The 14,568-nt window shown below is 44.1% G+C and overlaps 1 protein-coding gene across 7 annotated transcripts in view; it reads left to right on the plus strand.

The window, feature by feature from the left end:
- The window catches only part of OSBPL5 (oxysterol binding protein like 5), a 196,242-nt gene that overhangs the window by 93,570 nt on the left and 88,104 nt on the right, over nt 1–14,568 (plus strand). For all 7 annotated transcript variants that reach the window (XR_014791960.1, XM_084855450.1, XM_084855434.1 and 4 more), the window contains one exon: nt 10,214–10,370. Coding sequence is in view for 6 of the 7 variants with exons in the window: in XM_084855450.1 (XP_084711576.1) it covers nt 10,214–10,370 (157 nt within the window). In the remaining variant the exon portion in view is untranslated. The remainder of the gene's footprint in view (nt 1–10,213; nt 10,371–14,568) is intronic.

Consider the following 14,568-nt stretch of genomic DNA (forward strand, 5'->3'; position numbering starts at 1 on the left):
ACTGGAAGGAAGAATTAACTCCCTTAATAAAGACATTGCCTTCTCTTTCATTGCTGTATTGATAATTGCATGTATTGCTTGATACTTTACCCTATGGCCGTTTCCCAAGTTACCTGTGCAGGGAAGGGAAGGTTTATGAATCTTCATAGGCTTTATGCTGTGCTAGTCAATGGGAATTTTCTGCTGACATAAAATAGCCAGCAATGCATGTCAAGGGCCCAATCTACATGGCTGATTTAATGTGGAGGGAGAGCACAATGGGGTAATTTGTGACAGATGATGCTGTCACCAATCTGCAGCAACCCCACAGCTTCTCTCTGGAAAAGGCATATTTTTGGAAAGTCATTTTAGTGCATTGTTTTCCTTAAATGTTTCCTCTTGTGTGCCCCGCCCCCTGCATTAAATCCTGGGTGTGCCTATTTCTGTGACCTGGTCAAGGGGTGGGGCTGCCCCCCCTTCCCTCCTTTTCCCATTCACAATAGCAGTAGCGCTGTTTCATTCACAATAGTGGAGTAGCCTGTTTATATGTAGTGCACAATAAAGAATACACAGACGGGAAGGAGAAAGGACAGCCGGTAGCAGGAGCCTGCAGCAGTGGTATTTTGCAGTTGTGGTACTGCAATACACCTACGACTAAGGAATATTTAGAGGGGAAGGAGAAAGGGCGGCCAGTAGTGATAGCCTGCAACCAAGGGAATTTCTCAATACACTTATAACTAAGGCAAACACAGGGGGGAAGGAGAAAGGGCGACCGCTATAGCAAGGGAACATGGACAGGGCTGAGAACAAGCCTCCCCGATCACAGAATCATGCTGGGTCGCCCCTTTGGAGTAACGCAGCAGTTTTCTTTTTCCATTCACAGATAGAAGCCTCTGATTCATTCATTCCCAGTCACGCTGTGTCTTCCCTTTGGAATAAGTCCCCTGTGCATGTGATTTTCCTGTGTGTTTGTGGGGAGGATGAGGAGGCTTAGTTCGGATTGAGAAAGCGGAGGCAGCAGCAGCAGCCTTAGCAGTAGCCGCTAGCAGAAGGAGGCAGTTTCCCTCTGTGCAGGACTAGGCACCTCCTGTCTGCTCATCAGTTGGTCTGTCCTTGGGCTTCAGTATTTGCTGGTTCACAGTTAGTAGGGAGAGGTGTAGGGTAAACTACCCAACATTAGTCATTTCTTCCCTGAGCAGTGGAGTGTGGGGAGGGGTGGGATCAAGCCTCTCTTACTGGCTGAGCAGCATCTATGGGGTCGATGAGGTTCACTTCTGCTAGCGGGAGTCCACCCATCCAACCACAAAGTAAGGCAGATTAAAGTGCAGTTTGACCTGTGAAAAGCGGGTCTTGAGGTAGTGTTTACTCTGCATTTTTTGCTTCGCGTGCCCCTGACATATCAAAGCTGATTTCATGAAAATCTGGAGAATACCGGAAGCACTACTCCTTCCATTTTCATGTAGATGACCCCAAGGCTTCTGTCTATGCATATAAGCCCTAAGGAGCAGTATCAAGGAAGCTTAAGTTGATTATTCTCACACGTTGAAAAATGCTATGTATTTATATCTTAGTCCTTGTTACCTTTGAGACCCACCCTATAATAGATTTAGAGGACGCCATTTTGTTTGAATCCTGTGAGCTGGGCAACTTAACTTAGCATAGGCCAAATACTGGCATGGAGATACAGAAGATGCATCTTAACTGGAAATCTTCATTTCAAAACCATGAGAGTTAATTACCAACAATGGTGTGTTGTATGTTCATAGGGGATTTTATCCAATAACAAAATTTGCTTCTATGGGAAGACTCTAGGCTACTTAAATTGCCCCAAAAGCAAAGCTTTGAGGGGATATTTTTCCAAGAAATTATCTTTGAAAAAGCACATTAGATTGTTCTTTAATATATGAGATCATGCTCTTCTTACTGGAAAGACTCTATCCCATGCTTTAATTATTTATTTTAAAATCAGATTATCCCAAGAATTACTAATTGTTTTCTCTGAGATCTACCTCTGCTTTTAGGTAATTAAATTAGAATGAGATTGTACAGAAAGTCCAGACTCCCCTCAACATAATTGCTAAGATTTTAAGACATTCATATGTCACCTCCTAGCACTGAACCTTTAACCTATACCCCAGAAAAGGGTAGATCCCAGAAGGATGAAAAAGTTCTGTTGGTTTAAAAAAAGGTAAAGGTGTCCCCAACCAGTCGTGTCCGACTCTAGGGTGCGGTGCTCATCCCCGTTTCTAAGCCGAAGAGCCAGCGCTGTCTGAAGACGCTTCCGTGGTCATGTGGCCGGCATGACTGAACACCGAGGTGCACGGAACGCTGTTACCTTTCCCGCCGAGGCGGTACCTATTTATCTACTTGCAATTTCTTGCTTTCGAACTGCTAGGTTGGCAGAAGCTGGGACTGAAGACGGGAGCTCATTCCGTCACGCAGCACTCGGGTCTCGAACTGCTGACCTGCCGACCTTCCAGTCTGCAGTTCAGCGTCTTAACCACTAAGCCACCGCGGTCCCCTCTGTTGGTTTAGCAGAATGTTATTCTCATCACCTTCAGATCAATGTTAAGACTTTTGCAGAGTTAGGCTTGTATATGGCAATATAATGGCTATATAGAGATGTAACTCTGAACCATGGTTTGATATTGTGAGCCTTTCAAAGAACTCCAGAGGGGGGCAGGCCAGTTCTCAGGACTTTTCTACATAAGGCATTTATTGTGTGCTCATCATTCCCTAGTCATGGTTGTTTGAGTTCTTTAATGACATTGTGACCCTCCAATTTTGCTTCTGCTTCTAACTAGCACTTCCGGCGAGTTTTTTTAGAGCAGGGAAAATGCAGCATTTAATTGTGAAAGCAAAAGAAACTGTGATTTCCTCTTGTGTATTTCTGCTATTCTGTGATACCACAGTGTCATCTAGAGGTTATGTAGCAAAAAGCAGGAAAGGAAACACTCCTCATCTAGTGCTGGGATCTCAATTCTGCGACAAAACCAAAAGTAGATACAGCCAATTTACAGCCTCGTGTAGAAAAGCTCTCAATCCCAGGTGTTAGTAGGAACAGAGTGAAACACCCTTTGGTCTAGATGGTAAGCAGCAGCAAGCAGGGCTTTCTCCTCTGCTGTCATCACAAGAAGCTGTGGTTAATCTAAAATGGAAGCAGAATTTTCCAAACCGCTCCTCTACATTGCACTGGAGGGAGAAGGGACTTTGAAAGCACCTGAGGCTCAATAGAACTAGTTCTCATAATGCTAAACCATGGTTTAGTGGAAATGTACTGGTTTATTTACTTATTTGCCACATTTTAATCCTGCCCTTCATCCCAGGAGTTCAGGATAGGATATATGGTGTACTCTAAACAGCATTTTATCCTCACAGCACCCCTGTGAGGTTGGTTTGGCAGGGACAGAATGGCTGGGTTAAGGTCACCCAGTGAGCTTCATTACTAAATACAGTTCCCTATTTAATATACCACATCAGTTTTCACTCCAAATCCAGTTCTCTATTTAATACACCACATTGGTTTCGGTCCAAATCCAGTTCTCTATTTAATATACCACATCAATTTTCACGCTGTGTATTCTCTGAAAAGTGACCACATTTAAAAGATTTCAGGATTGGTCTTCAGCTGCTGAAACTTGATTTCCACAGCAACATTCGCTCTTGCGACAGGTGCCTTTTTTGTTTCTTCCCAGCAGGATCTAGTAACTGAGGTTTAATTTGAAGTGGAACTTGTTCTCAAAGACTGAGGCCCAGTGTGAATCTCTGTGTTGCAAAAACCTGAAGCCTGTGCAGACCCAGGTCAATGACAGGATTGGACATTATGTGCAGAAGTACAGATAGCAATATAAAGAATTGCTGTCTTTAGTATTTTAAACACAGATGAGGACCATCTCTCAATGTGGGCTATTTTGTTCTGCACCTTGTTTGAGATTCATTTGTTTATATAGGTCTCCCCTCCGCAAATGCTCCCTGAAAGGTTCTGTTCAGGAAGACAGATATTGTTTATTGCTTCTAGTAGACAGGGAGGTTGCTGGCTGTCAGGGGGTTGCTGGCTCTTTATAAAGAGGCCACTTGTAATCACTGTGCATATTGAATGCCAGAAAAATGTAAGGAGGTTCAACGAGGCAAGAGTTTATGTCACTTGCTAACAACACGCAACTAATTAATACTGTTAATTAGTACTGGAAAGTTGCTAAATAATTCCATCCCAAGAGAAGGGCAAGAGTTTGCTGATAAATATTGGGTGTCATAGCTGCACAGGACACTTTAAACCAATAGTAACTGCCAAATGTTATTTGGCTCATTCATGACATGAACAAGGTCAAAATGCTTCCATATTTTTCTTAAAAAAGAAAAGAAAAGTTGGCCACAGTTCAGATGGGAAACTATAGTTGTTTGTGAAATCTTATGCACTTGTGGACCTGTTTCTTGCATCCCTGAGCACTTTTGCTCAGCCTTCAACAAACAATCCAGCAAAAGGAAAGGAAAGTGAGTGTAGCTATGAAGTAAATATACTTTGCATCTGAGATCATGCGGCTCTTCACACAACACGTTAACCCACACTCAGTGGTTGAGTGTGGGTTGTTGTTTAACTGTGGGTTGTTTGTTGAACTGTGGGTTGGCGTGTTATCTGAACCCAGGTCATTTTTCCACAGGGTGGTTTGTTAACCATGAAGTGTGGCTAGTTAACCATCCTGAACAACCCAACAACAAACTATAGATTCTCAAGGTGGCTTGTTCAAGAAAAATAAGCCACACTGCATGGTTAACAAGCCACCCTACAAGGGGGGGGGGAGGCACCATCACCTCTTTCTGTCTGTGAACATATAACTGTCCACAACCACCACACATTGTTGTACACTCTTCCCACTCAGCAACATCTCCTTTACATTCCTTTTGTCAGGAGTTATGAGTAAGTGTTATGAGTAAGCCTCCCACATTGCCCTCCCCATGTTGAGGAGGAAGATGGTGATTGAGGGGGCAGAGCTAGCATGTACATCCTTGCCCTCCCCTCTTCCATGTCCCTTGTACCACAAGACGTAGTGATGGCACCAATTTGGACAGCTTTAAAAGGGGATTGGGGATTGGACAAATTCATGGAGGATAAGGCTATATGCTACTTCCAGTATCAGAGGCAGTATGTCTACACACACCAATTGCTGGGGAACATGGGCAGGAGGGTGCTGTTGCACTCATGTCCTGCTTGTAGGTTTCCCATGGGCAGCTGGTTGGCCACTGTGTGAACAGGATGCTAGACTAGATGGACCCTTGCTCTGATCCAGCATGGCACTTCTTATGTCCTTATGTTCTTACAACACATAATCAGAATGCCTGAATTAGGCTAATTTCAAATGGATTTGTAGCTAAAAGATTCAATATTCTACAGCATGCCTGCACCCAATGTACCCCTTTCCATCATACTTCCCCATATGTCTCATGTAGTATTACAGCTCTGGTTTGGGAAATCTAGATTAACAGCCAATTCTTACATTGTAGGAGCTTTGTGGTCTCTGCTTCCCATGTGGCTCCACCTCCAGCACAAGAGAACGTGTGGGAGGGGCAAGGCGACATGGCAAGAGCCACAGTAACATTGACCCATGATGCATACTTTCACACGTCTTCTTCCCACATGATCTTGCCCTTTCTGTGTGACGACTACATCTTTACCATATAAGCGCAAGGCAGGGTGAGTGGTTCACATGGGGAGCAGCAACCACATGGCTGCCATAATGTATGAATTGGCCCTAAGAGGCAGGCCAAAGTAGGGTTACATCATGGTAGGGGAATCTGGCATGAATAAAATGGAAAGCTGGCTTAGCTCAGCAGTGTCATTTAGCAAATCCAGTGATAAAATACCAGTAGATCTGCAACGTCTGGAACATTTTGGATTTAATGTCAGTTTTTTGGAACAGTTCAGCAGATTTGGCCTGATTTAACTGCTGCTTCCTGTCTTGGACTCTATAAGGGTTTATTGTCTCATATAAAAGCACAAAAGGTTTATGTTGCTTGATTGTTCTTTCTCTTATGTTTCTCTTACCATAAAATGGTGAACATGTACTTTGCCAGATCCTCCACCCTTACAGATTTATTAAGGAGGAGTTTCCTAGATGCAGAGAATTTTCCTAAACACCTTCATTTTTATTGTTGTTTAATTGCGATTAAATGGCTGGGTCTCCTATTTTGTACCTTGAAGACTAATCTGTATCTTAAGAAACACATCCTCACCTCAAGTGTAATTCAGCAATGCATCTTCCATTGTCAAAAAGTTGTACTCATTTGGAGAACATGACTAGTATTTATCTCATTTTATTACTTTTGAATATTCCAGATATTCCACTCTATCTGTATCAGGAGTTTGTATATTGTCAATTATCTGTTTTATTGCTCTTATGATACCACTAATTATCAGAAGGTAAATACAGCTTTAATATTTTCTTGCTTCATTACCTGTTAAAATAAAATACTAGGACCAAAATAAAAACACACTTACCCCAGTGTTGTAAATTAAATATTGCCATATAATTAACTCCCCCTCGTTAATCAATTAAATCTTTAGTTAACTAGTCTACTGATGAAAGCTGTGCCAGACCGTTGGTTGATACAGCCTATTCTCCTCTGATTGGCTCCTGAGGGTCTCAGCAATGGGTTTGCCCCAGCAATCACCCATTGGCAACATTGAAAAAAACAGAGAAATGTGGAAATAATAAAAGAGAATAAAGAGGGAACAGAAAATGCTTACAGCTTAGTAGAACAGATTTTATTAGACAATGGAGTTCCTTGTATGCAAACTCCCATCTCTCCAACTCAAGGTAAATCTCCTAGTGGGAAGGTTTGACCTCAACCCAGATCTTTTATTTAAAACATTCCTATCCTGCCTTTCAAGATATGGCAAGCCAACAGATTCTTGTACAAACCAGGTATATATCTGTGGATAAAATATCCACAATTCCCAAATGTCCAAAAGCACTACAATAAACTAGCAGAAGCTTTCCCAATGGCCTATACAGGGAGGATGAAATGGGCCTCATTTGGGAATGTCTGAGTTATGGAGCCACCGTAGAAAAGGTCCTGGTTTAAGTTCTGGTTGAGTTTAGCAGACAAATGGATAAGAACTGAAGCAAGCCTCCTTAGATGATCTTAACCAGCTCGAGACATGCAAGTGTTTCACAGTTGTAGTCTCTTTTGGCAGACTCCAGCAAAAAGGAGAGGAGGCTGGGTCACTCTTGTAGTGTTAGGTTCGGGAAAACACACACACAGGATGTCTATATATATATATTGATGGTCTTAAACCACAGAAGCGTTTGCCATGCCTCAGTGGGTGACATCCCTAAACAAGGAACATATGAGACAGAAAGCTGTTGGACATCTGAAAGTGCCCATGCGAAGAGACTGTCATTTCCAGCAAGAAGTCAGGGATGGTATATTAATAGATTTCCCCCTCAAATGGGTAATTGACACAAACAGTGCCCTTATTGGTCACAGTCTAACCTTGCAGTGGCAACATGTGCCTTTGCATTTATAGAGACTGATTCTTGTCATGCTCTCTTAATACAGCCCTAGCTGGCAGCTCACCTCCACTGCGTTCAACTTACTTGTATCAATCTGTTTAATAGTTCAGCAGACGGGATCCATGCTGAAAATCATCCTTTCCCTTTGATGGCCTTCTTTAAAATAGTAAACTGACCTCGTATTAGCACTGTCTATTTTTGATACTATTTTCTAATCTATTAAGAACAGAACATTCTATTGGTGCAGTTTAAAATGGTGCTGGATAAGCTGGCCCACTGGAGCACAGACAGACCATCTTCCATCTGTTTACAGTATGGAACGGTTGGTAGTTATTGACGGTTGCTTAAAAGATTTCTCAGAGGCGTAGGTTTGCTTTTACCAGTGCTGGTCCCAGGATGTGGAAGTGGCAGGCAGGACGCAAGCAGTAAGAAGCTGCTCCCCTAACAGCAAGGGGATGAGGGGCTGTCCCTGTGTAAGGCCTGCCCTTCCACAGATGGTTCTGCACTGTGACTTTGACTTCATTCACTGAGGTTTGCACTTCATGTGCCAAGGAAGCAGTGAAGCTCTGTTGATTTTTCACTGCACATTCTATCTCTTTCCCTAGACTCTGCAAATTTTGAAGCTGTTCCTTGCAATCATAAGGTCAGCACAAAATGATGGCCAGTTTTGTGCTGCATACCAGATTTTATCCATAAGTTAAGGCTTATATTTAGCCCTTTTAGTGCTACTGAGTGCACTGCAGCAGTTTGCTACTGAACTTTGGAGGCAAAACAGCAGCAATTATATGCATGTATGTATGTATGTATTTTCCCCCTCCCAGTGTGTCACATGTGGCAGGAGGTATCGGGGGGGGGGGGTAAAAATGATCCCCAGACCTCCTGTGGTTGCTCACCCCTGAGTGAAGCAAAGGAGTTGATATGAAATATCTCTGACTATAAGGGAGCAATCCTATGGCTGCTAGTCAGCAGCTAGATGGCCATAGGATATGCTGTTATCTGGGAACCAACCTCCCCCGACTTCCGCACTGTCTTGAAGGCAGCACGGAACAGCCCCATCCTCCGCGCTCACAAGAGGAGTGTGGAGTGGCCAGAAAGGGGTGTGGCTGGGAGAGTTCCAGGGCGGGGAGAGTGTAGCTGCCTGTACGACATACCCTATGTGTCACACAGCAGCCTCCTTCCCCCCTCTGTGCTCCTGCACCTAAACGGCCGCAATCGGCTGTCTAGCAGAAAAAGCAGGGCACGAGGAGCACAGAGGGACGACCACCTCTGTGCTTCTCCTCCCTTGTTTTGGATAGGCGGTCGCCTCCGAGTTCAGAGGTGACCGCCTATCTAGATAGGATAATGACCTAAGTGGCTATAAAACACTGAGGGTCAGCCTACTATTAGGGAAAGTGAGTCAGCTGCCTGAGGCAGCAGATGCAGGGGCAGCAGAAGGGGGGAAGCAGTGCTTAGATGCTGGAGGACAGAGCTGTGCATACTGCATGGCCTGCCCTCAGGGTGGCCACTTATGCATCACCCCAAAAAGAGGATGAAAGAAGACACCAATTCACATACAATGGGCACACGCTAATTTATGTTGCAGATGCAAATTTAGAAATAATTACTGTCATTTACATAGAAATACAATACATCCCACCATAGCGGGGAACCTGTGACCAAAGGACCTGTGTGCCTGCTCAGTCTGCTGCCAGCGTGCTAACCTTTGATGGGCAACTTCAAAGCCCCTGTTGCTCTCCTTTCATAGGGTTCTTTATCTTTAAACTGACCTTGGACTGGACGGCCCTTCAAACAGAGGAAACCTGCAAATAGAGGACTGCCCTCTGACAACCCTTCAAATAGATGGCTGTCTTTTGTAAAATAGGGCGCATGCCACCCTACTTGCCCTGTGCCCCTTAAGCTAGCCGGCCGTCCTTAAGTGTGGTGGAGGAGGATGCTGTCCTATCACCAATGCTGAAGAAAGTTTTAACTGGCAGTTAAAACTGGTCGGCTTCTATTCATGGAATTGGGGGATGGGGGTTGCCATCTTGTCTTTCACCTCAGGTGATGTCTTGGGCTAAACATTGTGATGAAAGTTCTGTGCCACTAGGTATTGCTTTGGCAGTACAGAAAAGGAACGGGTAGTTATGCCAGGCCTCTTGTCACTATTCGGGCACATGCTAGTTGAACAGAGAAGCTGTCTGTGAATGACTAATGCCAAAAGGGGCTTTTAAAAAATTTGAGTCATGTTGTGGTTAAAGCAACTACAGAGGCCCCAGCTGACACTTGACTTGATGTGAGTGCGTGGGGACAGTCAGGTGTTAATGCGGCTCCCTACTCATCTCTGAACTCCCTGCCTGTTTGTCTTGGTAGAATTCCTGAGTCAATTTTTCTTCAATTTATAATAATATGCTACTGGTGAATTATGTAGTGTAATTTTTGTTTTTAACCAACTTTCCCTTCCCTTCCGCAATAAAATATATTTGTTAAAGCCCACCACCTGGTAAAAGACTGAGTTTTATTTGCTGTAATTAGCCAGCTTCCAGCAATAACCTGTAACTTCACACTAAGATTGTTTGTGTGTTTGTTTGTTTGTTTGTTTGGCCACAGCTGTATTTAAAGAAACCCAACACTCAGTTTAAGAATAAGCAGATTCAAAGTAGCAAAAACAAACAAAATTGGACAGGGTGTGACATTCAGGTTTCCTGTGACTTGACACTGTTGTTATTTCTGTCCCTTCCTTTCAGAAAACCCCTACAGCACATGCCATGAAGGAAGAGAGTTTTCTTCGGCGCAGGTTCTCGCTCTGCCCTGCTGCATCCACTCCTCAGAAAATCGATCCTCGCAAGCTGACCCGGAACCTGTTTTTTGGGGCTGATAATGAGATCTACCCAATCAGCCCAGGTCAGTGTGTGTTCCGTGGGTTTTACAATATGCTGTACATCAGGGGTGGGCAGAAGGTAGGTTGGGATCTGCTGGTAGATCTCTGGGTGATTTGCAGTAGATCAGAAATGGTTTCTGACAAAACAACAACAACAAAAAAAGCTCCCCCCACCCCACCCCATCATTCAGGGAAGCTTGGGAGCAAACAAGAGTAGATTTGTGTGGGAAAGGATTTGTGGGTGAGCTCCAGTTCTGGTACCAAAAAAAAAGTCCTGGGCTGAGTATGTGCTTAGAGCCACCTTGTTCCACAGATCTGTGTCCACCTTCCTGAGCCATTATTGTTGCACTTGGCTTTGGTTGGTGGATCTCAGGGCTCAAGTGAAAAACAAGGTAAATCCCGCAAGCCTAAAGTCTGCCCACCCCTGCTGTACATTGCCAGACCAGGCACCAGCACCTGCCATGGTCAGGCAAATGCCAGGGCATGAGCAGGACCCACTGTAGCTGTGGCCAGATGCCAGTGGCACCAAGTGGGGCTCACATGATGTGTGTGTACTGTAGGAAGGCATAGGCTGGGAGCTCCACTCACTGCTACAGCCTGCCTGCAGGGGGACCCCCCAAGGCCGCCTTGCCTAGTTCTCCTCCCAGTGGAGGCTGGTGGCTCTGATGTCAGTGGGGTTGTGAATCCATTCCAGGTTCCAGTCAGAACTTTAAAGGCGCTAACCAAGATGCAGAATTCTGACTGGAACCCAGAGTGGATTTGCTGCCCCACTGACATCAGAGTGACCAGCCTCTGCTGCCTCACCCAAACATGGAACCGGGCCTGTCAGTGGTGAAAGTCATAACAGAGGAGGGAGGATGTGTTGTTGAGTGTAGTATAATAGCTGCTGTTAGTATTTACTGTTATAAGTGGGATTTGCAACACAGCATTCTGGTATTCAGGGTGCCAGCCAGCCAGCCAAGTGCTCTTTCAGGATGCTGCATTTCATCACCTCTCTCCCTGGTCTACCATTTTGTTCCCCCATCCGCCCATCAGAATTCTGTGCCCTCAAGCATGCTCAGTCCTCATTTGAGTGTTTTGGCGTCCCATCCCCCCCCCCCCCCCCCGCTTAGGGTTTTTTCTAACTTTTTTTTTTTTTTGGTATTCCCACAGACCTTGGGGCTTCCCAGTGCCTGTTGATACCTTCCCCACTGGGCATGGATGCTTTCATTTTGGGTACATAAGGAACGGCACCCAAAGAATGAGTTTGTAATTAGTACATAGAATAGCACTGAGCCTTTCTACACGAAGCTTTTATTGTGTGCTTGTGATTCTTAACTTTCGGTTGTTTATGGGTCCTTTACATGACATTATCCTCCTCCAGGGCTTCTCCCATATTTGCAAGCATTTAATGGGGGGTTTTCCTAACAAGGAAAATCTGGTATTATTTGTCAATGGTGGAATAAAATCTAGTGTAATTGCACAATTCCACTACACCACAGCACCACTTGTGCTTGTGTAATGGAACATAAGGAAAGGAAGAGGAAGTAAACCTCTGGAAAAACACATGTAAAGGAGCTGATCTTGATCCTGAAAAGAATCTGGAAACAGAAGCCTTGGTAAAGTGGCAGCTTAAGTCTGTAGTGTAGATATGCCAATAATTTATTACAAGTGGGACCTGCAAAGTATCCCCACCCTGAAGGGGAGTGATCCTCTTCAGGACTCCAGGCAGCCTAGAAAAGAGGCCTTACAATGGTCTTCAAGCATCTTGCAATGGGGTGGGGTGGTGTAGCAGCAAGGAAGGATAAAAAGATACCTTTTTCTCCACCCCCAAGCCTTCCCCTACTGTTCAATATAGGGCATTTCTACACTAGGCTTTTACTGTGCACTTGTGATTGGTCAGTCACATTTTTTTGCAGGCCCTTTACATGACATCATCAACCTCCAGGGCCTGTCCCATGCTTTCTTCCTGTTATAGTGGCATAATTTTCAATGGGGAAAACACAATAAGAGCGTTTATTGCACTCTGAATTGTGATAGATTTCTGGTGAATTTCCGGAATCCTGCTATATCACAGCACCATCTAGTGGCTGTATAATGAAACATATAGAACTTGTCCAGAAAGAAAGACCCTGGGTAGGGGGGAACATGTAAAGGAGGCGATCTTAATCCCACAAGGAATCCGGAAGCAAAAGCCTCAGTAAGGGTGCAGGATTTTAGCCTCATGTGGAGAAGCCCGTAGTACTGGAGGACTCAAGTTCAGTCCTGACAAGCATTTTATATCTACATAGCAACCTTCCCAAGCCTGGCTGGCTGGGGGTGATGGGAGTTGTAGTCCAACATGTCTGGAAGATGCCAAATTGGGGAAGGATGCTTTATAGCATTGAGGGTTGGAGAAAGTTGGGGGTTGGACTCGATGATCTTGTAGGCCCCTTCCAACCCTACTATTCTATGATTCTATGAAAGAGGTCTGGAGAGAGAGAAAGGAAAAAGTGGCCCTTTTTTCCTTCCTTCCTTCCTGAAATAGCCCTTACAGTGCAGGTGAATTTCTAGGACACTTACCATAAGTTGACAGAGACTTGGATAGACCATGTTCACTTCCCCCACCTTCAGCAGCCTTCCCCCCCACCTCAACTGATGCCTCAACATTCCATATATCCTAGAAGCCCACAGACTCCTGTCAGATTTGTGTGTGTTTGTGCTTTTTTAAGGGTCCAGTGTTTAGACAGAAAAAAGCCCTACAACTCCCAGCATGCCCCTGCTATTATGCCTAAACATGCATCCTAATCATCTTTTTCTTTTAATTTGCAAACTTAAATATTTCTGCAAATTTAGAGAGTCGTCAGAGTATGTTGCAGCAACTATCTTATTTATTGGTTGCCCCACTTCATTTCCTAACTGAGCGACACTCAACATCTTGAGCTTGTTATTAGAGGTAATGTTTGCATGAAATCTAAACAAAACAAAACTGCAATGTCACAGTCTAAAATATATAATGAACAGCAGCATAAGAGTCTAATAGTATTTTAAAATTCAGAAGCAAAACATATAAAACCTTTAAAGCAGACTTCCTTTGAGGAATGGAAGGATGCGTTTTTCACTCAGTTTCACCCTCATCTATGATTGGCTGTTTTTTAACAGTTAATAGGAGCTGCCAGGGCGGGCCAAATCTGGTGAGGACTCAAGTGCTAGTGTGTCGGGGGTGTGGGGGGGTACTCTTTTCCCACCATGATACTTTACTGCTGAAAATCACGTCACTAGAGCTATTTTCCTTGTGGGGCAAACATGCAGTACACATACGGTACTTGTGTGTTTTGCCTAGGATGGCTACTTATGAATTGCCAAAAAAGAGGAGACGCATAATCAAAAAAGAGGACAGCAAGTTGCATATGCTAATTTATATGCATAGATGAAAATTTAGAAATAATTGTTCTACTTCAAATAGAAACACATCTCACCATACTGTGGAAGACTGTGATTGGGTGACCTGTGTGCCTGCCTGTTCAGTCTGCTGCCCAGGTGCTCGCTGCTGATGGGCAAGAATTCTTACAGCTCTTTAGCTTTAAACCAGAATTGGACAGCACAGTCCTTCAAATACAGGACAGTCCTCTGTAAAAAAAAAAAAAAAAGGACACCTGGCCACCCTAGAACTACCTACCGGTCTACCGGTCAAATAGCAGTTCTGGGGGAAGGGAAAACAGCATGAAGGAAAAGGATTAACACCCCTCCCCACCCCCAAACAGTTGCTATTAAACTTTTTTTTTTTTTAAAAAAAGAAAGAATTGCAGGCAATCCAATCATGTCACCTCTAGTCTGACCCTAAGACTACCCACTAAGTTAATGAGCGAAGGGGAATTTGAAACAGGGACCTCTTTGCTCAGAGCTCTTTGTTATAAAAGATTTATATCTTGCTCTTCTTCAAAAGCACTCACAACCATTCACGGTCCAAAATAAAATCCCATTAAAACAATAAGTGTTTTTGTGTGTGCAAACAATCATTAAAATAAAGAAAATAAAAGTAGCAGCATAAAACAGCAATTATATAATTAAAAACAAACACACCCTAAAGTAACAACAGATCAAAAGGGGGGAAAGGCCCAACTCCATTGTTTTGCAATACAATCTTCCAAAGTTTGCTTGGAAGGAAGTCCAGCTCCGTTCGATGGGATTTGCTCCTGTGTCAGTAGGCAGAGGTTTGCAACCTTGATCTCACTGCCACTTTGCTCCCACTCGAAAGGAGCC

This window comes from Heloderma suspectum, chromosome 1 (genome assembly GCF_057233095.1).
Source record: "Heloderma suspectum isolate Gila_16-S chromosome 1, 16-S_ref, whole genome shotgun sequence".
NCBI classification, from domain to species: Eukaryota; Metazoa; Chordata; class Lepidosauria; order Squamata; family Helodermatidae; genus Heloderma; species Heloderma suspectum.